General features: G+C 40.6%; 1 protein-coding gene across 7 annotated transcripts in view; it reads left to right on the plus strand.

The window, feature by feature from the left end:
- TJP1 (tight junction protein 1) overlaps window positions 1-25,373 on the plus strand; it is a 194,128-nt gene that overhangs the window by 102,435 nt on the left and 66,320 nt on the right. For 6 of the 7 annotated variants that reach the window (XM_033099937.1, XM_033099931.1, XM_033099932.1 and 3 more), the window contains exon 3: window positions 24,893-24,949. In XM_033099937.1, coding sequence (XP_032955828.1) covers window positions 24,893-24,949 — 57 coding nt within the window. Of the gene's footprint in view, window positions 1-6,267; window positions 6,792-24,892; window positions 24,950-25,373 lie in introns of those variants that run through there. The other variant, XM_033099935.1, reaches the window with a different exon arrangement.

Genomic DNA, 25,373 nt, shown 5'->3' on the forward strand with positions numbered 1-25,373 from the left:
ACTTCTTTCTTTACCTGAAGATAAAGGAAAACATTTTGATGACGTTCAGGACATCAAGGGTAATACAATGACAACTCTGATGGCCATTCCAGAAAAGAGTTCCAAAATTGCTTTGAAGGGTGGACTAGGCGCTGGTGTCAGTGCATAGCTTCCCAAGGGGAGTACGTTGAAAGTGATCGTAGTGATATTCAGCAATGAGGTAGGTCGCACTTTTCTGGGATGAGTTCGCGAGTTTAATTGTCCGACCTCATATTCATCCATTCACTTCCTTGTGGGGTCATGTACCCTCCATCTCTGCCTTCTGTATTTCTGTTTATGAAAGTTAGCATTATAGGCTGAATGTCACTCCTGTTCCACTCTGGGGGCAGGCATCCTTTTTAGATAGTGCTGTGCTTCCAATCGCATCACCTAAGTGTTTGCTTATCTGACTTTTAATGGGGCTGACATTGATCGGTGGGCTGGTCCTTTGATGATCATTGCCTGATTTCCTCATCCCATCATTCCTTCCAGATTTACTGGCTAATATTATATGCTATCAGAAACTCGCCCTCATCAATGAGAGTTAGTGGTTATCTGAAGTGGAGTTCATACAAAATACATTCTTTCCTTTTGATTGACAGCTTACAGAATAAGCAGTTGGTGCCCAGATTATTTCAAGGGCTGTTCAATAAGTAGTTTGGGGTTCTCTTGCTTTCCCTTTTTTGTTATTATTATGAATTCATGGGCTTAGCTATTCAGTGTGTTTCAATCAGTTGCATTTTTCTGAGGCTCAAATGATTCATCTTTGGCCAATGGGAGATTGTCATTGGCTTCTGTATCCCTTTGATTCATTATTCTTTGAGAACTTTCTTGCTTTCTGGCACGAAACAGCCCAGGATTAGTTTGGGTATTTCTTGCTCCAGACCTGTAATCAGACATTACTGGCTGGAGATTACAACAAGGGAACTAGATGTGCTCCTTGCTTTTGCGTTTTCATTATCTCGGATCCTTTTCAATGGCAAGAGTTAGGAAACATATATACATTTTTTCTTAAAGATCTTTTTAAAAAAATTGTTATACTGATTTTTAAAACTTAAGTTAGACTTGCAAAACTTTTACTTCTTTGACTTTACATTCTCTTAGAGTGTTGATTCCTATTGTTTACATACACTAATATGTCTTGATGTATTAACCAATGTATTCCTAGTATAAAAACATATAATATTCACATTATTAGCATACACTATATATACTGATATGTAATATTAGCATTATTACTTTGAAGTTGTTATATATAACTTTGAAACTATTATATACATAATGTAATAATGCTAATATGATAGTTATATATTAATGCTAATGTATTCAATACACTAATATGTTAATACACACATAGCAGCTGATCTATATATTAGTTAATACACTAATGAGTATGTTTTATATTAGTTAATGTACACACACATATATATATAACAGTTTCAAACTAATAGTGTGATATGATTACTAACAGACTACCAAGTGAAATTTGAGATTTCTCTGCAGTGCTCTTAACCTTAGAATATATTATACTAAGAATACACAGTCAAAACACTTTGTGGAAGAGTCATTGGAAATAATTCTTTTCTCTGTATGTTAGGTCACCAACAACTTACTGTACATTTTCTTGCTTCAACTTGTTTTCAGTTTTTACAGATTTCTTTCTTCTTCTTGATTTCATTTATTTTTCTAAAATACGTAAAACATGTTTATGTTTCCAAAGTCAAAACTATATTACAGAATATGTCTAGAAAAGTCTTGTATTGCTGATGTCCTCTCCCCACTAAACGTAACTCCTTTAATTCTTAGTTATCCTTCCAATGTTTCTTTTGCAAATATATTGATATATTTTATTCCCTTTTAAAAATTACTTTAAATATAAAAATATATTTACCTCTTTTTAAATGGAGTTCCACTAACTTTTCTACATTTTTGTTTATTTGTTTTAAAAGACTATTATTATAAAGGTTTTATCACACGTACATAGATACACACACACACAGATGCTCAAACATTGTAAAAAGAAAAAAAATCCAAACGTTATACTTTGGAGGACTAGACCATTCAGCTTCTTTGAAGGACTATCTCTCTTTTATTTTTAATCCATTGAGTTTGGTGCTGCCTGTCCCCTGGGGAAGACAGACTCCAAACTAAACTGGGGTTGACAGTTTTCTTCTCATCTCCTTTATTGTCCAAGGCTGAAAAAGTATCCACAGCAGTCCTTTCACAAAGACTCTTAGGAAAAAAGTTGGTGAACATCGTAAGAACAGTGAAAGTCCAGGTGTCCTCTGTGACCTTGTGCTTTACACTAGGCCTCATTTTCACAAACCTGAACTTAAGAAAAGTCTAGAGGCTCAATAGCAACATGTCCAAAACAGTGTTGATAAGATTTGGAAAGAAGGAGAACTTGGCAAAATTGGAAGAATATTAGAGAAATTAAAGCATTAAAATTGGTAGAACTTGATGCAGTTTAGATAATAATGTAACAAGGTTAATTTTTTTAGTTTTTAAAAATCTACCATAGTTATGTGGAATGTTAACATTAGGGGCAGCTGGGTGAAAGGTATGCAGGCCTTTTTGTACTCTCTCTGCAACTTTCCTGTAAAGCGGAAATTATTCCAAAATAAATTGTATTTCACACACACACACACACACACACACACACACACACACGCAACAGATTAAGAAAACTTACAGTGCATTCGATGCAAAAGGATGCGTAAAGAATTTCAACAAATCAGTAAGAGAAATACCTAACAGATAAAAAGGGGGAATGAAATAAACAGGCAAGTGATACACTATTTTTGTCAACCAGATGGGCGAAAATGTAAAATATTAATATTATCACATGTCCTGTGGGTGGGGGAAGGAGGAAGTTGATCTGGTTTCTTGGAGGGCAAGTTGACAGTTTAAAATTTTTATTTTAAATAAGTATGTATCTCAACTCAAAAGGTTCCCTTTGGGATATCTCTCCTAGAGAAATACTTGCATGTGTGTTTCTCTAAAAGGGGCCATAAGGATTTCGCATCTAATAAGGATTTTCATTACAACATTATAATATCAAAATCAACTTAAACTATAGTACCTTCGTATTATGGAATATTAGATAGCCATTTTTAAATGATGAGGTAGATTTTCTTTGTTTGACATAGTCTCCAAGACCCAAATATTAAGTGGGGAAAAAAATAAGTTGTAAAATAGTAACTATAGTCTATCATTTGTTTTTTAAAAATCATGTATTCTTATATATCTACACACACACATATTTCCTCTCTCTCCCTCCCTCCTTTCCCCTGTCTCTGTTTCTCTTTCTCCATATGTATGTGTAAATAAATATACAGGAAGTGATACGGAAATTCACTTCCTGTGTGCTATGTGCTGTTGAGTTAGCTTTGATTCCTGGTGACCCTATGAATGAGTGACGTCCACAATGGCCTGTCCTGACAGCTCTGCTCAGCTCCTGGAGACTCAGCCTGTGGCTGCTTTCATGGAGTCCATCTGTCTCGTATTTGATCTTCCTCTTTTCCTACTGCTTACTATTTTCCCAGCTTTATTGTCTTTTCCAAGGAACTCTGCCTTCTCATGATGTGTCCGAAGTGAGTCAGCTTCAGCCTTAAAAGATCTTCCGTATTTACTGTTGTTATATGACTTAATCGGCAGAGGGACACTGTAAGCAATTTATGGAATTTTTAGAGATAGGGCATAGGAGTGAGATTAGGATTTTTTTTTGTTACGGTGCTTTGATAAAGTTCTCCTAATTCTAGTGTTTTGTATGTATATTCTCCTTTGTGACATAATCAACATTTTCTCATATTCTACCACAGTGTTCTAATACTTCCTCTTTGCATTTCGTGCATAAAGTCAGAGCTTGTACCAAACACAACATAAATACCCTTTTCTAAGGACTTTTTGATAATGGAAACATATACATATAAAACATATACATATAAAACATAAACATATAAAATGTGGATGTGGTATAGGGGTTCATTTGGTCAAGGCTGTTTTAACAAATGGTTCGTTCTAAAATTAATACGGATTTTGCACACATAGGGATTTTTTCACTCTGAGCCGCAGACACCAAAAGTCCCACAGGAAGTTGTCTTCATAAGTGTTGTGGTTTTTCAGTTTCCTGTTCAGTTTGCACGAGACGATCAGAAATAAGAAATCTGTGCAATGGAAAGAGATTCTTGGTTGAACTCTATTGTAACTCTAAACGAGAATCTTAAATTTGCATAATTTTTTCCCACCTAGAAGGTTTAGAGCAGCTGTAACCACATTCATATGTCAGCATTAAAGTTGTGGTATAATTTGACCATTTTTTTGGTGTTCAGTGGATAAACTATTCATTGTTCAAGAGGCAGCTTTTTGAGAATATGCTTTATGCTTTCCACTTCTTATGGAGGCATCTCCCCAAAATAAACCGGAGTAATGGAGATGTGATTTCAGATTTTGATCAGTTTTGTTATTTTTACAAATGAAAAAAATTTTCTCGTTTCTTTGGAGAAAAGGAGATAAATAAAACATATTATACAGTTTAGATATTGTAAACCACATTGAAAATGTTTTAAAGGACACTTATTGAAATATTTGTATTAATGTAATTTTTAAAGCATCGTATTCTCAAGGTGAAATTTTTTTGCTTGATTTCATTATTTTTGAAACCATGGCAAAAGTAAAATAAACTAAAACTGTAGATTTTCAACAAATCATTGTAATCGAGCATTTAAATTATACAGGGGAGATTTGATGAAAAGTAACAAATGAGAAAAAAGGAAAGGTTTCAGCGCATTTGTAAATAGTGTCTGGTTTAGGGTCAATTAAAGACAGTCTACCTAGTTCTGAGCTTGTTATGCCAATTGCACATATTATTAAATGGTAACAGTAATAAAGATAGTGTGAAACTTCTTCAACAACCACTTTTTAAAATTAAAAATAGTATCTTCCAAATTTAAAAAAAATAGCATTTGCTTTAAGGAAATTTTAATTACAATTCTTAAAAGAATAAATAATATTTTGTCCAAAAACAAACAAAAAAAATTGCACGCAACATGACTTAAAAACAAGTGCCTGCAAAAATTTTTCTGCAGGGGGAAAAAAAAAAAAGGAAAAAATAAGGCTTTGAGTTGTAGAATGTTTTTCCCCCCAGGTCAGGTAGTTTCAGGTTGCAAAATACATGGTACTTTGAAATCTTGACATTTAGGTCTGATACATGGATATTTCTTGGTTAAGATACATTTGATCTTTTCATACAGTGGAGTTCTAAAGAGAAAACCATCTTTCAAAAGTTGATGTTTATGCTTTTTTCCATTTCTTGTGTACCTTCTGTGGCACTATACTAGGTACTTTAAAGATGTTATCATTTGATGTTACTGAGAATTTCTGACATTTGTAGAGAGCTTTCCATTTGAGAAAGTATAGGATAACGTTTCTTACATATTCCTTGGTGCTTAGGAAAGCCGCCAGCATGGTGGGAAGTTTATGTAGTGGCTGATTAAACTGGACAGTGGAATAAATGTCTTTACATGTTTTTCCGCCCAGTATGAGCTGGAGGAACTGGGTTTGGAAATGCAAGGCAGCCTGACCCCTTCACTCACCACTAAGAATTTCAGCAGTTTTGATGCCAAAAAACTATTTTAAAGATCTCTGTCTCGTTGGGCTGGAGAAAGAGACTGTGGCTGTATCTTGCGGCCTACTGTGGGTGGGCCAAGAGCCAAGTCTCTCGGGTACTTCAGACTGCTTGCGTGCGAGTGCCCATGCCCTCGTTGCCAGTTTTCCTTAGGTCAGTCGGTTTGTCGAGAATCAGCGCAATTATTCGGAGCCTGTTGGGAGCTCCTCAGAGCTGAAAGGCAGGATGGCGCTTTGGAGAAACGCATCCTGCCTTCAGAGGGGCAGGAGGGCCCAAGCACGTGGTGCAACCGTGACCACCGTTGTCGACTAGGTTAAGGAAGGACAGTCAGGGATTTGCAACGGCCGCCCCCCTGCGTGGGGCTAATCCTGCGTGGCTCGTTGAGGGCAAAATGGACAAGTCTCTCAGAAGTCAGAAAAGGTTTGGTACACAGGGGCTCCCGCAGGGAGATTTCCGCCGGACCTTCGAATAAAACAAACAGGAAGGCTCACACGCCAGCGGAAACTCTGTCTTCCACGTTACTTCGGAAACCGGGCTTTTCCTTCCGCGACCGAACGCGGACCCCAAAAGGAAGCGGGTCCCGGCCGCTCGCCCCGCCCCCATCGTGGCCCCGCCCCCCGGCTGGGCATGCTCAGTGGGCCAGGCCGGCAGGTTTGCGTGGCCGCCCGCAGTTGCCGGCGCCGGCTCAGCCCGCCGCCGCCGCGTCCCTGCCCCGGGGCTGGTTCCAGGGAAGTTAGGTGTGGAAGACGGCTTCGGAGGAGCCAGCGGGCGCGCTGCGGGCACGGCCGGAAGCCCCCGGTGCTGCCGAGGGGCGAGCGGGCGGGGCCGACGTGGCCGAGCTGCGAGAGCTTCGGGAGGCCGAGCCGGTGGCCGCACTCGCAGGGAGGCGCCGGCCGGGCGCGCCCCGTGGAGAAGACCCGGGCGGGGCGGGCGGGCGTTCCCCGGACTTTTGTCCGAGTTGAGTCCCCTCCCCGTGGGCCGGGCCTGTCCGGCCGCCCCCGCCCCCAGCCCCGCTCGCTCCCGGGAGATGTTTGTCCGGGCTGTGGCGTGAGGAGCCGGCGGGCTGGTGGCGCGGAGTTTCGGGTCCGAGGAGCCTCGCGCGGCGCTGGGGAGAGACAAGATGTCCGCCAGAGCCGCGGCCGCTAAGGTGAGCGCCTCCGCGGCCCGCGGCCCGCCCTCCTCCCCGCGGGCGTCTGGCCGGGGGCGGCGGCGGCGGCGGCGGCGGCGGCGGGTGGGCCGGGCGGGCGGGGGCTGCGGGCCGCTGGGATCCGGGAGGGCGGGGGCTCCCGGGAACCGCGCGGGCCCGAGGAGGGCTGGCGAGCGCGCGGAGCGCCGTCCCGGGCAGGTGCATCGCCGCCGGCGTCGGTGCCTGGCTCCGGCTCGCGGCGGGCGGGGACGCGCAACAGGTCCGGCGCCGGGGAACTCGGCGTCGCGAATGGGTCGTGCGGCCCCCGGCGCCAGCCTGCGGCGGGCGGGACGTCGGGGCTTGGGCTGCCGCCTCCGGCTAGCCGGTAGCTGCTGTGTTTGGAGGAGTGGTTGGTCCCCGGCGAAACCGTGGAGTTTCGATCTGATGTCACTGTGAGTGGTATGCGCGCGCCAGCGATAAGACAGGGAGACAGTAAAGCACTCAGCCTGTGTGTCGTACTAGGTTGGATTTTTTTCCCACCCTGCATTATTGAAGGTAACATTGAAAAAAACTAGCCCTTTCACACTTAATTGTAGTTTAATTTGAATAAAACTTTCAAAAGTAACACAAAATGCCCCTACAAATGGACAATACGATGAACTCTTAAAAACGAGCAAGGATCTGTGGGTTCAGCAAAGAAGTAACACTTTGTCCTGTCAATTTTTCTATGTGCTTTGAAGTGTTACGCCCTTTTCCGAGTGCTTTGTAACCGACTTGTATATTACACCAAAAAACTGAAGTTCCTAAAAATCAGTTAAAATCCTCTTCTCTTTTTGTACATTTTAATCTTTCATCATGAAGGAGTACCTGTTCGTTTGAACAACTACAGGAATACAGAAATGTAAATATCCGGGGCCCCCCCCCGCCTCCCCTCCCCCGCTATTAAAATCAATTCATTAATTGAAACATTATCGAAGTACTTAGCAGGTTGTGGTACTTATTTTTCTGTTTGAAATGCTTCTTCATAATATCTCTGGGCAGGTATAGTATGGCCCTGAAGTTTCTGAACTCAAGACTGTTTTCCGGCGGGCAGAAGTTTAGTGGTTGTGTTTAGTAGTGAATAGATTCTTGTAGTATTCTTTCTTTAAGAAGACTTTAATTTGTATCTCTCTGACTTTATGTTGATGATGAACAATCTAAAGATAAGATTTGATCCAGTGACTTAGGGGGGAAAAAAGGTAAAATTTTGCTTTGCGTTTTAAAATAAGCTCACTTTTCTGGGAGGAAAGGCTTTGTTTCCTTAGTACGCAGAATGTCAGTTTGTTCCTGAAGTGTGATCTCTGGCACTTGATATCCTTTAAAGTGCCTTAACACACTTTAAAAAGGTTATTTCAAGACAGGAGAGAAATAAGTTTTTGATGGATTGCCATAGTAAGATAATTGAGGAGGATTCATACTTTTCCTCCTGAATTATGGTATTGAGATTTTGTGGCATGTTGAAAAGTATCACAAGTTAAATATTGTCTTGTAGGGACATTTGCATTTTAAAATATTTATGAGTAAAATATGAGTTGAAAGCTTATTTTTTTGAATGCTGTATTATGAGTCTACCGAAGTCTTATGTAGAAGAGCAAGGCAGGCCATGAAAAATAGGTGAAATGAAATAATATTCAACAATCTGTTTTCAAGTCACATTTAGTTTTTTAAGGTGATTAAAATGCTTACGAAGAGCCAGGCTCTGTACTCAGTACTTTACATATGATACTTTTGTTTTCCCCACCCTCAGTTTAAAAAAATAAATAAATAAAAAATGAAGACACTTTAATTTTTCAGCTTGCTTTTTTTTTACCATCATAGTTTGTAGAACTCTAAGCTGATACCTCTGATTCTATATTCTTTGTAATGGTTGAATAGTTTTCTATCCCATTAATATGCTGTGGCTCATTCTTGCCTTTTTGATAGACATTCAGCTTGTTGCCAGGATTTTGCTATTGTACTAAATAGCACTATGTCTGTATATCTCTGCACTTACATCGTATTACTATATGTCAGATTCTTAAAAATGGATTTTCTGGGTCAAAGGGTATGTGTATTTAAAATTCTGATAAATACTACTAAATCTTTCTTCAAGGAATAAATATAACAACCGTTGGTAAAGTACCTGAATTTTAAAGGACATAAAACCTGAATAAATGAGATGAGAGAGAGAAATATACTTTGTGGATAGGGAGAGTCAGTATTGTAGAATATACCAGTTTTCCCCGAGTTGATACATAAATGTAATACACTTTCATGGTATTACAGAAAACTTGACACATTAACAAGAAAGTTTATCAGATAAAATAAATGAAGGCTAGCCAAGAAATTTTGGAAAAAGAAGGCCCTATCAGAACGTAATGTGTTATAAATCCAGAGTAATTTAAAGCAGTCTGTCAGCTCAGGAATAGACAGACAATGGAACCACAGAGTCCAGAAACATCTGTGTATTTAAGAGCTTTTAGTGATTACGATCATCAGCATTTAATGTGTCAGGTATTGTGCTAAGTGCTCACCGTGAATGAACTGATTTAATTCTTAGAGTAGCCCAGTGAAGTGACAACTTACTATTCCCACTTCATGGATGGGAAAACTGAAACAGATTAAAAAAAGAAAAGTAATTTGCCTAAATTCACTTAGCCAACACGAGGGGAAATTAGGAATATATGATAAAAATACCATTGTAGATTATTGGAGAAAAGATTGGGTTTTCAGTAAATAGTGCTGAGACTGTTGGTTATCCCCCCTCCTCCCGTTAAAAAAAAATCTAAATGAAATGTTTGAAAATGAACAAATAAAGGAAATTAGAAAATACTAGAAGAAAGTGTAGGATACTTTTTTTTAAAAGATGTACCTGAGTTGAAAAGGCGTTCTCTGTACATGATATTAACTTAAGAAGTAATAAAGCAAATGGTTTTAATATGTGTGATATACACCTGAATATGCGAAGTCAATTACTAGTGTACCTGGTGCAAAATTACTCAAAAGTTGAAACCAGGAACTCAAAGGGGGGTTCTGTCTCCCCAAGGAATTGTTAATTATGCAAGAAAATGATCTGAATAATTAGGAACACTTCCATTGGTTGAGTCACAGAAAGGGCCTAAGGTAGTTGCAGTGGCGTCTGGATTTTCAAGTTGTTTCACTTTGAAGGAAGCAGTCAAATTTTAGATTATACTGTTACTGTGCTTATTAGGTTTTGCTGCTTAAATGTTTTCATTATGTCTGAGGGACAGCATTTTTTTCCCCTGTGGTATCTCTCAAGTTATAATGTAGTTTAGTATGAAAATTATTTACACCCTTTTTTATGAATCTATTGTATCAGATAAGGCCCATTTGATTTTTCTTAATAGCTAAACGTTTGAAAGTTAACTGTAGGAAATAACTAAACATATGAACGAAACTAACTGCAAAATTAGTCTTTAGAGATAGGAATTGTGTCCTGAGTGGATGTTATAATGTAGTTTTAATTGGTACTTAACTGATCAATGCATATTTGCTTCATATTGCTTTAAAGGTAAACTAAATACTGTGTTTTCTGAGAATTCACTTGATTGTGTCTGCAACGTCTAATGAGCTTTACCGTAGTAATATTTTTCTGGACCTGCTAAGTTTGTATAATAGTTACTATTCACCAGAAATATTTTTATAGTATTTAAGGCAAAAGTCTTTTAATGTTTTATGTTAGCATGTTTGGCGTTTTAGACATTCATGGTTAAAACTGTAATTTATGTATCTGGCTGATAATCCTGGCAGCAGTTAAAATCCCTAAGTTTGTTTTAGGGCAGCTCTCTCTGTGAAACAGCTACTTCTCCAATCACTCAGTGCCTTTTCTCCCAGGTTGTGTAACGGCTCAACTTGTCCTGCCGTGCTAGGAAAGACCCTTTTTCCCCCTTCTCTCTCTTTCTTTGTAAAAATACTGATGTTCTCATGTTAGAAACTTGCAAACTTTTATTTTATACTCAAGAAAGGCTTATGTTGCCCCTTGATTGTTGTCCGCCAGAGATAGAGAAGGTCAGCTATCCACACTAACAAGTAATGAGGTTGAAACCAGTCATGGCTTTGAGTGCTCTCCTGCAGTGTATAGAGCACTGTTTCCTGTTTGCTTTGACGGAAAACGATTACAGTAGTTTCACTCATTTTTTTTCAGTCCTGGAAACAATGGACTGGCTCTGACTTTTACTTGCTCTTTAATCTTTTTTCTATTTAGAGACCAAATGTAAACTCAGTACAGTTCTAAGAATAAAACAGAGTATAATAAGTAAGACAGTCAGATCACTGGGCTGCTAAAGAATATGTCTTTTAAAAATGATGATTTTGGTGAAAAATTGGGAATATAATTCTGTTTCTTGACATAACGCTGACATGACAAAAATTCAGTGTACGGACAGACCTTGAGTCTGGCTGTAAATTCACGTGTAGTGCCATCCACCCCTGACTGCTCAGTCTCCTCCTTCCAGGATCGTGTACTCAGCATGCATGGACTCAGTATCGAGTACTGACTGAGCATGCTAGTGGCCAGAAGACAAACTGGTGATTGAACTAAGTTATTTTTGATCGACCCTTAAATAAGATTGACAGACAGTTGTTTACGTCTCGTATGATATTTCTGAAATATTTAACTGGAATTTGCTTTGCATGTCTGAACTTTGAAAGAAAATCTTGCAAATCCTTATTAACTTAACAAATTTTAATCTTTTAGTAAGAGAGTGACATTAAGATGTTTACTGAATTTTAAATCTAAAATCGGCGTGTTTCAGAACAATACTTTCAGCATAAGGTAGCTGTAAGCACAGGCCTTTTGCTACCTCTGACCTAGACTAGAGTGCTTCTTAATTTATTTATTACAGAGCAGAGTGGTTTCAGGTTGCTCCTTTATGGGTTAGCCAGGTGCTTTATTTCCATTCCTTCTTAAACAGATAAATTCTTAATAATGAGGAGTGTGTGGTGAGTACATGGGTAGGAAATTTCATTTTATAGCCTAAAAATGGGTGAAAAGAATGGACTGAGTGATCGGCTGTACAAAAGCACTGCTTTAGAACATAAGAAAATCAGTACTGCCAAAAATTGTACCAGAAAACACACCATTTGAGATTTACTAAAAGGCCCTGGCTGTTGCATATGTCGTGTTCCATGCTGAATCTCAGGTGGCCCTTAATTTTGGGATAGATCAGATGAGTTTTTATTAGTTTGCGTGATACGTTGCCGTTATATAGCAGGACAACCTAACTCGTGCTGGTGGAATGCTGGGAAGTGAGCTGACTGATGAATGACCTCAGTCATTCTAGTTTCTGGTGCCAGAAGGGAAGTGGAACGGGTTAGTACTTTATATGGGTACTTATTGGGGACATAAGACTAGCATATACCTGGTTTAATTTAAAAATCTTTTTGTGATTTGCTGAAATTTGTTTGTGTGTTCGTTTTAAATAGTGCACATTCCCAAGGAGTGAAAGGTCATTTTTTGGGGTTACGTTAGGGATTTTCACTTTTCTGGAATTGTCACTCATAATCTTTGGGGTTTGTACTATTTCTGATGACTGAATTAAACTTAATTTCTGATTAGCTCTCTTAATTCAGTGCATAATTATCAAATCCAAGAGGATACTGGAAATGACACATTTTTTGGTTAGCTCAACAAACACTAATTGAGCACACTGTTGGATCTCTGTTCTTTAGCAGCATGTAGTTTTCAACTGCTCTACATTGTGATAATCACTAGTGAAATCTGTAATTTTTAAGATCCAAAGAATTTGCATTGTTTACTCATAAGAAATAAATACGAGCACGCTTATGGTCATCTTATAAGAACACAACATTCTGGGATGCTTTTTTGGTTGAGGAAGGTGATGGAATCATAGCTAAAGCCTGGGCTTGCTGTGACAGGTGATTTCCTGCGTTTTTCCTCGTTAGTTTTTTAAAATGTTTTAATTAAATCTGGATGCATCCATGTGCTTGATAAAAGTATCTCACTAGGAAAAAGGTTAAGAATACAAAGTAATTAGAATTGCCTTATGTACTTCTAAGCCCTTGGCTATACTGATGTGGCAAATGGAGAGTGTGCTAGCTGTTAGTGTTATGTTTAGGGCTGACAAGTTGTGAAATATGGAACCGTTTGGATTTTCGAAAATGTATTCTACATTCAACAGGTATTTATTGTGCACCTAGTACGTAGCAGGCCATATTTTAGATGCTGGAGGTAGAGCAGTGACCTTACCTCTATTCGTGGAGCATTTTGATGGAGTGGGCAGACAGCAAGAAACAAAATACCATGGGCGATGATAAGTGCAAGAATCCCTAGCAGGCATCCCCCCCAGAGATTACAGCTGTTTTCTGTGCTCCTCATTTTGTAGCTTTTCTTTATAATTTTACCACTCAATTATGCGGTCCACAAGCACTGTAGTTTTGCCAGTGAACTTCACACACACGCACAGAATCTTCCGGTGTGGATTCTGTTGCTTATGGCAGCGTTTGCTCAGCGTGTGTGTGTGAGATGATTGGCGTGGGTAGCTGCGGTTCATTCGTTTTCATTGTGTTCATGGGTGGAATTCCTAGTAATGCGTTGTATGAGAGCTTATGCCAAATTGGCTTTGGGAAAAATAGCTTGGATTAGACTTCTGGGGTTTTTTGGGAGGAAAATACTGTATGTCTCTGAGGGGCAAGAATTAGATAAGCGCGTTCAGTGGGCATTGGAGCGCTAACCACTGTAAAAGATTCTAAGCTGCTTTTGGTGTTTGTGTGATGTTTGCCTTGAAAAGTCATTTTTAGTTTTGAGGGTGTTTTACGACTCAGGTCTTAACATCCATCATCTTAAAGTAAGTTTTTAAGGTATCCATTTACCTGACTCTGATCAGACCAGTGAAAGCCACCCTCAGGTGAAATACATGCTTTGGACAAAAACAACCAAAAACAAGTCTACTTTTCAAAGTGTAATTGTAGGAAAATTTTCCCATGGTGTCATGTAAAGGAACTTTGGAAGATTTATTTACTGGCTCTTTTTGTTGGCTAAGTGATAAGTGTTGGACTATTTAATTAAATAAATGTATACCAACACATATTTTCATGCAGCAGTGCCCATAAAATCATAAGACAGTGGCCACAACAAGCAGATGTACGCTGTAGTCGTGGCATGAGACATGTGTGTCAGTAATAAGTAGCAGCTCCCTGCTACTGAACACTGATCCGCGACAGCACTCAGCTAAGTGTTCCGCGGGCATCATTTCATTTCATCTTAACTCCGTCAGGGACTACTGTTATCTCTGTTTTGTCGGTGGGGAATCGAGGTTAAGTTTCCTTGCTGTCGCTAATCAGGCACGTGCCAGTACGCTTTGTAAGTCCTACGTGCACACGCGTCTGCGTCCCTGCGTTCTCCAGGAGTGTCAGCGGGTTGAGTATGGAATGGGGTCAGGTGAGTCTTGCCTGACAGGCAGCATGAATCACGGCAGCAGGGAGAGAGGCCTGGCAGCCGGCACCTGCCAGTCTGAAGGAAGTGACTCTTGCTCAATTCCAGCCGAGAGTCGGCCTGGACGACGGCGGGCCAGGTCTGCCAGGTTTTCAGAGCAGGTTGTAAACCCGGATTTCTGTGGAAGTCACTTGGACTTAATTGTTGTCAGCTGGTTTCATTCTTTTTTTTTTAAATCTTTTTGTCGTGAACTGTAATACCTGTATAGAAGTACCTAGAACACATGCACACTGATGGATCAGTATAAAGGGAACACCCATGTAAACACAGTCCTGGTCGGAGGACAGAATATTGCCGGCTTCTCAGAAGGCCCCCACACTTGCCTCTTGGTGGTGACGTTCTGCTGCGAACCGCTGAGGTAGCCACTGGCCTGACCTTCAGCTCCTGTCGTGGCCTTCCGCCCCCTCGGCAGCCACTGTGTGACTTGGTGATTTCCGTTTCCTCCGTGCTTGCGTGTGCCCCTGTTCTCCTTCATTGCTGTCTAGTACTCTGTGCGTGAATGTGCCGCGCTGTATTCAGTCTGCTAGCCACGGGCGTTTGGGCTGTTTCCTCCTTGGGCTAAAAGGGTAATGCTCCCACGAACTCTCGTGCGTGTCTCTTGGGGAACATTGCACGTCTCGGTGTATTGAGGGGTGGCGTTGCTACTGGACGGTCAGCGTGTCTTCTGCTTTAGTAGGTCATGTCTGCTCCAGAGAGAAGTGCCACGTGCACCCTCCATCCCCAGCCACTGAGTTCCGCAGTCTGCTGGCGTTCCCACTCCCTTTGGTGACTCCTGCTGGTGCATCTTTCAGTCTCATTGCAGTTTTAATGTGCATTTCTTTGCCGAGATGAGGTTGAGCAACTTTTCATGTGTATAGCCTGTTCAAGTCTTGTGTCTAGTTTTCTTTGGGATTCTTTTCCTTCCTGAGTTGCTTCCTGGGTTTTGGATACTAGCCAGTTGATTTTATGTATTGTAGACACCGTTTTCAAGCTGGTGGTTCTCTTACTGGTGTTATCATGAGTGGAAGTTCTTAACTTTGAATGCCGTCTGAGTGTCCTGGCACAGAGAAAGGTCAGCAAGGGAAGAGAGAGTTTCGTTTCAGGAGGGGGTCCCTTCAGCACACCAGATCCTGACAGGGAAGTCGGGTACCGCGAGGGCTGAAAGGTTATCGTGGAGTTAGTTATCCAGGTCTGTGTCACTTCGCTCTGTGAGGTTAGGCTCTGGACTCTGAGTCTTGGGGCTGCACGTAATAGCTGTTATCTGTAAACTGCAGCTGGTGATAACACAGCCATCTCGGTGTTTGTACTCCCGGCTCGGTGCCCAGCACAGTGAGCTGTTACGTTAGCTGTACCTGTAGAACATTCCGGGTGAACCATGCTACTAGAGAAGAGGCGTGTAGGAATTGTGCTTCTGCGTGTGTGCATTTTGTACAGGCATTTAATTTGTGTGTGTTTCTATTGTTCAGAATTTGGTACTGGACAAAGGTCGGCCTATAGGTTAGGGGTCCCAGCCCAGCAAGATGTGCTGTGGCTTCAGAGAAGGTCCTTGAGCCCTTAAGATACCTCTGAAAAATTGCATTAGCAGTAAAATGCGATCTTTAGTCGGCTGGATTAGGGAATAGAGATTAAAGACTGTTTCAGCTCCATGCAGCGGGCCATTCGGGGTGGTGAGGGATTGCTTAGCCAGTTCTGCTCGGCTTTTACCTCCTCAGCACCCCATATCTTTGTAGTCGTTCCATCTGTACTTTCTACCGTTTACACCCCCTCCCGAACACACATGTGTACACACACACACACACACACACACACACTCTCTCTGCATTCTTGGAATGGACTCCTAAGTCGTATCATACCCCTTTCCCCGCTACACCCTTTTTTTCTAAAACGATCTTTCCAAAATCCAAGTTTGATTAGTCTCTCCCCACCATACCCCAGTACACACACACACACGCACGCACGCACACACACACACACACTCACTCACCTACCCACTCAACCTACAACTCATAGGCTTCTTACTGCCTTTAGAAATAAAACACCAAAATCTATGACATGCTCACAGCTCCCCCTGGCTTACGAGGCCCTGCCTCCCCTCTGGCCTCACCTTGCATCTTTACCTTCCTGCTTTCTGCGCTCGCATGTCCTCTTTTTACTTCCTAGCAGATCCTGCGCTTCCTCTCAGGTTCCTCGTTGAGTTTCTCCCATGGCACCGTTTTTTTCTTCCTTTTTGGTAGTGCTTATTTAAGCCTATGATTGTATAGTGAGTCATGAATTTGTTGATTATCCAGTTCTCGCACTAGACTATAAGCACCGTGAGAACAAAGGTCATACTGGTTGTGTCCTGTTACCTGCAGAGCTTCGCAGTGTCTGGCATATAGTAAACTCTCTCATATTGTTTGAATGAATGAAAGAAGCACGTTCCTACCCTAGGGCTCTTGCGCATGGTCTTTGCTCTGCCTGGAAAGCTTCACCACCTCCACCCTCATTCACCCAGCGTCTGTCCAGTGCTGTTCCTCAAAAACCATGCCCTGAACCCAGAAACTAGGTTAGAACTCTGCTTTAGGCTCCCTATCTATACCTTCCCTTTATTGCACTTACAACAACTTGTAGTAATTTGTCTGCTGCTTATTTGATTAACATCTTATGTTCCTCCTAGACTAGAGTTGCCTTTTTTACTCTGTTCTTTACTTACTCGTAATAGACCAGCTAAAATTCAGCCTAGAAACTCCCAGAAGATACTAGTGCATCTTCAGGACTAGCTGCATTTTTCTTGTCTGAAAGAGAAGGCAGCTGCTGGAGTAGCCAGTCCTGGGAAATTTGTTTCATGACCTGGCGTCTTGGTAGTAGCAGTCATGGTTTGGGGCTGTCCTAGATCAATAATTCATTTCCAGGAACCTCAAGTTACTTTCCTGTTAATGTATTCTGCTGCTGGTAATGAATTTGAGCACCTTCCCCACAGTTATTGGCCATCTCGCTAACCTCTTGTGAAGTTGAAGTGCTTCCTCCCGCTCCTGGTGCATGGTGTCTATTCGGCTGTCAGTGGTAGGGTTCTTTGTGTATTCTGGATGTGAATACCAAGTTGGATAGGTAGATATTATCAGGTTACTTAAAAAACCCAGTGTTACCTGAAAATAAATGATGTTGCTTTGTAGTGTATGGGAAAAGTCTTAAGCTTTACTACTAAATGGCTTGAATATTACGGTGAGTTTACCTCCTGTCTTTTGGAACCTTGATTCATTCATTCCTCCTGATCCGTGAGTGGTAGGATTTTCAGGCCCAAGGAGCCAGATCTCGGAACTGGAGGGAGGTCCCTGATGGAGAGTGCGCAAGTGAGGCTTAGCAATCGAAACACCGCTTGTCACCTTTCTATTTAGGCATTTTGTGATTTGTTTAAAATTTTATGATTCAAGGTGAAGAAAGGTTAAAGAATCGTGGCTTGTTAAATCTACAGATCTGGCCTGTTTCTCATTGAGTGCTTTGTTGTGTGAGTATCATGATTTTTCGTATATTTTAGAAACTGAAAAGGTGTTTTAAAAACTCTAATTTTGAATAAATGGTAGCCTCAGAGAAAAGTTACAGAAATTAAATTGGAGTCCCCTTATATCCCTCTCTCACTCCCCTTACATCTTACATACCTGTGGAACAATTGTTAAGGACAAGAAATGAACATTGCTCAGTAATAGTAAGGAACTGCAGCCTGTACTCAAATCCTGCTGGCTTTCCCTTTACTCTTTCAGGGTTCCACATTGCATTTAATCATCATTTCTCTTGGGTGCCTGACTGTCACAGACCCTCAGGCTTCCTTTTCTCTTGTGACCTTTGTAATTGATCAGTTATTTTGTAGGATGCACCTCAATTGAGTTGGACGTTTTCTCATCCTTGGAATAAGGTGATGCATTTTTGGCAAGAATACTCACTCATGAGTCCTTGGTGCATCACATCACGGGGTTCATGATGTTACGACTTACTTGATCGCCTGGTCACCGTGCTATTTCCCCTCTGTACAGTTACCATAGTTTTGTAATTGGTGAGTGTTTTGGAGGAGATAATTTGAGGCCTGCTACTCCTGTTTCTCCTCATACTTTTCACCACCCACTAATTTTAGCATCTACTAGTGTATCTTACCTGCGACAATTTGTGGGACTTGCTTCACAGGTAATTCCCCTTTCCCTTCCACATTTGTTAATTGAAATTCCACTGTAAGGAAGAGCTGTTCCTTTCCTAGTTATTTATTAGATTATATCAGTATGAACCCACGGATACCGGTTTTATTTTGTGCGTTAAAATCTAATACTATCATTTATTTTGTCGCTCAACTGATTCCAGCTTTGGCTGTTAGAAGCTCCTCAGATTGGTTCGTGTGTTCTTTTCCCAGCCCTCTCTGCTTTTCTGAGGGGTCCCTTCACTGCTGGTACCCGGTGGTAGACCAGGTTCATGTTGTGTATTCCCTGCCCCAGCCCTGCACCCAACCACTTCTCCCAGGAATCCGGGTTGGTTTTCTTAGAGAACAGCATTTAGAAATTAAGAATTCCATGCTAGCTGTTCATTTTAGCCTTCCTCCTTTTCTTATTTATAACTTTTTTTCTATAATGTAGAAACCCAGCTCTCATTATCTACAGAGTAATTTACTTGTTCACGTCTAGTGCACCTAACAGATAGTTTTAGCTTTTTACTCATATCTCCAGGAAAAACACTCTAACTAGGCTACAAAGTTTCTCTAGTTCTTTGGCCTTACATCATTCAGTCAAGATACTGTTTTTCAGTTACTTAGGTTCTTTCCTTATGTACCTTCATTGTTGTCAGTTACTCGTTTGTAATACACTTAGGTTCCGTAGTTACTGTTTGTTTTCCGTTTTGTACTCTCCACCCCACCCCTTTGGTTTTTCATGGTTTATTTCTTTGATATGTGAAGGATGTATGTCATGAAACCATGCCATGGTTCCCAGAAATTGAACTGGTGTTGAGTATAGTGGGATGTTGGATGCTAAACTTGTTTTCTTTTGAGAGGTACACCAAGTGACACACTCAGAAGTGTCACTGCCTCGTCATCCTGCTGCCTGATTCTTTTTCCTCCTTCGACCTGCAAGCAAGTTGAAAGGTCTTTTATCCGTGTTCAGCCATTAAAAAATGTCAACCTAAGAACAGTTTTGTTTTTGAAACCTGAAAAGCACTCGTTTTCTAGAATATCTGTACCCATTCCTGATGAGAATTTTTCAGTGTTTAATGTGCATATAATGGTCACTTATTTAAGTTGATATTCTTTCAGTTTGATCTTAGGACAGTGGCAAATGTAGTGATTTATCTGTGAACTTATATTTTAAGCAAACCTCCAGCTTTCATCAACCCAAAAATTCCAGGTCTGCCTATGTCCTCCAGCTCTTAATATTTTCTAATCATATCCATCTCATCCTTTGTTTCCTGAGTTGTCAGCCCAGGGGTGATCACAATAAAGTCGTATTTGAAATTGAACTGGTGTTGAGTATAGTGGGATGTTGGATGCTAAACTCGCTTTCTTTTAAGACTGTCATCCTAGAGTTGTTGTACTCTTACTTCGATCATTATTTTAATTCTTCTGCTTAGTGAGTTATGCTGTTTGAGAAGTTTGTTGAATCCGTGAGTGTCTACAAGATCTCTCGTCATTTGACCTTCGTTGTTTGCTTTTCTTAAACTACCTTTTGGACATCTCCATTTTGAGTTTCTATGACAGCCCTTCAGATCAATCCAAATGTATATTTTACCCACCTTGTAACACAGACGCTAGTCTTTCTTTGTACTCATTTGCATGGCAGTGATCGCAATTTGAAATGAAATAATTAAAGGTCACAGGGGGGCAGGGGTCGTCTGTTTGAGGCACTGAAACGTAGGTCGTATTTCTCCTTAAGTTCCTGGCTCTCTCTCATCTCAGTAGGTGATCTTCCTATTTTGGATGGAGAAAAAGCTAAAAAATCAAAAGAAAACACTTTGGAGAGCAGAATTCAGAAACAATTCTGTGTAGCAGCTCTGCTTCCGAAGGAACCCAGAGAGTTCCTGGGTTTTTGCTGAGTTGCTCAGTTCTGCATCCTGACAGCCATCTTGAACTCCTCCCTCTTTTCTCTTTAACTTTCCAACTGGTCTCCCTGCCTCCAATCCATCTTCTCCACGACAGCCTTCGGATGGAGTTCTGACTGTATCATTTGATTGCCCAGAATGCCTTGCTGCTTCCCCATTGACTTTAAAGCCCTTACATTACAAGGCCTTTACTTGGGCAGCGTGTCTTCCCGCCCTTCCCCTTGCCCACAGTTTGTACGATTCTGCCCAGGCGGACCAGCTTCCTGTGCAGCACCAACAACCTTGCTGACTGGCTGATTCTCCTCCTGAAACATCTTTCCTCACTTGTTTTCCTGCTCATCCTTCAAGCTTGAATTCACACGTTGCTTTCTCAGTCTGAGTTCTCCAGTCTTCATAATAGGCAGGACTCCATGTTTTGAAGTACCCATTATACACCCTTTATGTCGTCTCCAGGCCTTGTCCTTGAGCCCTTAGGAGGAAGGGGGCCTAGTTTTGGCCTCCACAGCAGTTAGCACGTCTGATAACTGTTTGTTGAATGAGTGATTGAATAAATGAATGGATCTTTTTTTAATTATAGCCATAAGGAGATACACACACACACACACACACACACACGTATGTATATATCGTTATATCTAGATATATATATATATATATATATAGCCTGTATATCTAGATCATTTTAGGAGTTAAGATTTTCCTTTTTTGGAGAACACTTGCTTTATTCTTTTTTGGATTTGATCTTCCAGTTATAGGTTCCTCCTGTGTCATCAGTTCTTGTGTTCTCCTGTCTTTTCTCCAGTTGGTTTGTAATCAGCCCTGAAGGACAGCGAAACTGCCTGGAGTTGGGATCTGAAGTGTTGGCAGGAAGCCAGCCCTTCAGAGGGGTGATCTGAGCAGTGTCTTCGCCAGCTGGAGCTGAGAACAAAGAAGCCAAACAAACTCTTGGTAGATTCTGAGATGCAGCTTTTTGCTTCCTCAGAAATTGTGATTCTGGTCAGTTGACGCTGATTCGGAAATGCACTTAGAGCTCAGACCCCAGTAGCCACGGGTGCGGCCTGGGTGCCCGCAGTGCTTCGTTAGTTACTGAAGCTGCAGGCCGCCAGGAATCGGAAGTATAACGACTACAATTGGAATTACAGTTAATCGAATTTTAGAGCTGGGAAGCACTTCTTACGTGAGAAAATTTCATCCAGTTCCCTCACAGGTGAGGAAAACGGAGGTCACCTGTCTAGATAATGGTAGATTTGGGCTCTGATCTCAGGATTTCTGGCCTAGTTCATTTTCTGCATAACAGCATTTTTCAAAGTTACTAAGAAGCGATGGTGCTGGGATCGTGCTTAGAGGAAACCCTTTTTCCTCGGTCAGCCACAAACCTACATGCTTTGGGAAGGGGACTAGATTACCAGAACACCTTTGTCCAAGGTACGCAATTTGTCCAAATTCTGCTTTTTTTAAATAAGAAAAAAAATGACAGGCAATAAAGATGTGGTTTACAATAAAGATGTGGAGTTTTAAAAATCATTTATTTGAATAAGATGAGTTTGATAAAACACTGCAAAAGGGCTCGTAGTGAGAAAGTAAGATTCTCACCTCCCCACCCCGTTGCGGTTTCTACACCCCAGAGGCCACTTGTTTCTTAGATATTCTTCCAAAGAAAACCCCCTTCCTTTTTTCTTTATGTAGAGCTCATGAAAATAGTGCTTAATAAATTGTACTGATACAAATACTGTTTCATATCAATTTAGCCTTCAATTTCTGAGTGAGTTGCTGTAAGAATCTCCTCCACTGCCCCGCAACAATTTATTATGATTATTTTCTAACATAGCAGAGTTGAAAGGATTTTTACAATGGATCTTGAATCTTGGCAACTGAGAGTCTCCTACTGTACTTTTCTGTATTTGCGTTATGACGTATCTGTGTGTGCGTCCATCTCTTCATCCCTCTGCATTCAGAACTCGGCATAGGGTCCGCCTGGTTATACAGAGAAACATGGATACAATTCTGCTGCCTGTGCCACTGCAAGAAACCAGAGGCTGGAGAGGGAAGAGGGGTGACATGGTTCATGGTTTAAACTAGGAATGCATTTTTTCTGTTTTGCTGGTTTTTGTTAAGTGATACAGATTGGCATAGCATTGATATTTTGGATTAAATTGGTGTAGTGTGCTGGTCAAAAGCCTAACTACCCATTTTGAAGTGGCGTTCTCTATTGCTCCTTGTCCATGGGTCTCCTTCCGATAAGTCAAACTAAGAAGGACGTGTTTGACTTGAACAGAGGGGTATTAGGTTGGTGCAAAAGTAATTGCGGTTTAAAAGGTTAAAAATAACTGCAAAAACCGCAAGTTACTTTTGCAGCAACCTGATATAACCCTTTTGAGGGGAGCCATTGAGTTAGTTGACATGTGTACTCTTCTAATCCCTCCAAAGAAGAAACATTAATTTTGATTGCAATACTGAGAAGAATTGTTTTAGTATTTTTATTTTCCCCTTATCTTACACAAAATAATCTAAGTTTCTCTTATTGTACTCTTGAAGCTTGTACATTAAGACATGAATGCATATAGATCCCTTATGAACAGTAGAATACTTTTTATAATTAACAGTAAAACAAAGTAATCTTCTTAAATACTATTTGGTTTTCCTAAAAGCTCAAGATAAAATAGGTATTTGAAGTTTCAAATGGGATTTGGTGAATGCGGTTTAAAATACTTTGGCAATTTATTCTGATTGGAAATGGAGAAAGGAAAGCAAAAAGATAAAATTCCTAATGAAAAAATGTCATCCATAATCTCTTCACTTGGAAGCTGATCAGTGTTAACATTTTGTGTATCCTCTCAGCCTTTCTTTTCCTACTCTTGTGTAAACAAAATGAGGGTAACAGCATAAGCTATGTCATAGCCTGTCCCCATTTGATTAATATTCTTTTACAAAATGGGAAGCTATGTGGTCATTAAAACCATATGGAGGATGATAAATGCTTTCATACCAGAGAGTATGTTATCAGGGGATTGGCCTGTTATCAGATGACTGTTATCAGTTTGCACTGATAGAAAGGGATTAAAAGTGTGGGGGATGCTGGTGAAGGAAGGGGGTCGGGAAAAGCTGAGTTTAGAGCTCTGCAAGCAGTTCTCATTCTCGCGAAGTCAGCTAAGACGACAACGAGCAATTCTGCAGGTGTTTTTACCATGTGTCTTTAGTAGGACTCTTGATATTTAGTAGAATTACTCATATCATCATTGCTTCACATTGATGGAGGAATTTTTTTCAGTACATTAAATCCTGGTCAATTTTTGTTAAAGAAAGAAACAAAACAGCTTTGTTTCCCGCAGAAGTCTCATTAAAGGGAGGTTTTGCTGCACTTGATTGGAAGATTGGAACAAAACGCTGGTAAGGGTGGCAGTTCTTATCTGTGGGAGTGAACAGAGGGATCCTTTCTCCCTCTCTCTCTCATTCATGTGGCAGGAAAGTTAATCTAGTTGCTTTGAATTTAGGGAAACAGGCTTTCTGCATGGGGATTCATTTTCTAAAGTGGCATTAATCTTCAAGTAAAGTTGCTGTGGGAAAGGAGAAATGGCCCATGGCACCTTGATGGGTATATTCTCGTGATGCTATTAGAAAACAGATCTCACTTGTGAAATAGGCATTTGTAACAGTGAGTAACAGTGGTGTTTTGAGAATGTCATGCTCAGCGTTCTCCCACCTTATCTTTTGTTAACTCTGGAAAGGTCTTTACATTTTTTTGTTTGTAAATATATCTATTTAGGAAGCCCGGTTCCATTAAGTGGTAACAGTAAAAGAGACTGAATTACTTTAAGCCTCCAAGAGCAATTAACCCAATTTATAAGAAATTTATGTTGAATTCTTTAGTGCTTATCCCTGGGATAGTAGTTTATTTCCCTCTGTAGTAAGAGTTTTTTGACAGGAGATGAACCTGAACTACACCGTGTGGTTTCAGTAGTACCTTTATTGGAGCTTGCGTTGCTCTTATTTATGGTGGTTCTTGGGGGGTATTTTGGAGGGGTGTGTGTGTGTGACAGTTGCGAGAAAAGGCATTTTTTTCTTAGGGTTATAAACAATTCTATAGTAAAACTACCTAGGTGGAGCAGTAGAGTTTAACTGATATTAAAGCAACCATTGACCAAACCTATCAAATGGTCTTATCTGGTTTCCTGTAACATGCATATTTATAATTACTGAGTTCAGAGGTATTTGACTTTTTCCTTTTCTTTGCACAGTGTAAGAAATGCTTTAAAATGTTTTTTTTTTATGTCATTAAATATTTAAAAATAGTACTATGCCGACTTCTTTTCTATCTGATGATAAGTATGAAGTTGAAGAATTAGTTGGAATACTGATTTCAGCTGGCATGAAATGGATATAGAGTGGCATCTGTCCAAATTAAGTTAAAAACAAAGGAAGTTCCTGTGTGTAGTTTCCTGTCTCTTACAACAGAAACAAAAGCAAACAAAAAAACCTTCCATAATTATTAAGGTCCTTTCAAACTAATATTACTAGTAAGAATTTTGGTATTTTACTGTGCTAAATTGTTCTCCCTCACTTTATTAAAGAAGGTAAATGGCTTGTTTTTCTTTTTCTTTATCAGAACACAGCAATGGAGGAAACTGCTATATGGGAACAACACACAGTGACGCTTCACAGGGTAAGTTTCTGTTGCAGTAAATATCTGTGTATAACTCAGGATACTGGCAGCTTTGCAAAACAATAGAGCGAAGCCAGATGTCAGGAAGCCAGAAGAAAGGGGAAAAACTTTTCTATATTCCTTTGTTTAGAATTGCAATAAATTCTTTATTAAGGTCAGAAGTGAGCATGATTACTTTTTCATATGTCCTTTTGGAGGTTATTTGTATATTTGCTGTTTTTATCTCTGACTTAGAGATTAATGGATGAGTTTTTAAATTTGGAGTGCTCAGGTACAAGACACTGTACCTGGTAGAAGTTATAAACTGCTTCAGCCTTCCTGGGTATGTGTGCCTGTATTGTAGGCCTGGGACTTAAATTAAACCAGGTCGTGTGAGCAATGGAATCTTAGAAAATACTTGTAGACCTAAACTGTTGCTTAAGCA

This window comes from Rhinolophus ferrumequinum, chromosome 28 (genome assembly GCF_004115265.2).
Source record: "Rhinolophus ferrumequinum isolate MPI-CBG mRhiFer1 chromosome 28, mRhiFer1_v1.p, whole genome shotgun sequence".
Lineage (NCBI taxonomy): Eukaryota > Metazoa > Chordata > Mammalia > Chiroptera > Rhinolophidae > Rhinolophus > Rhinolophus ferrumequinum.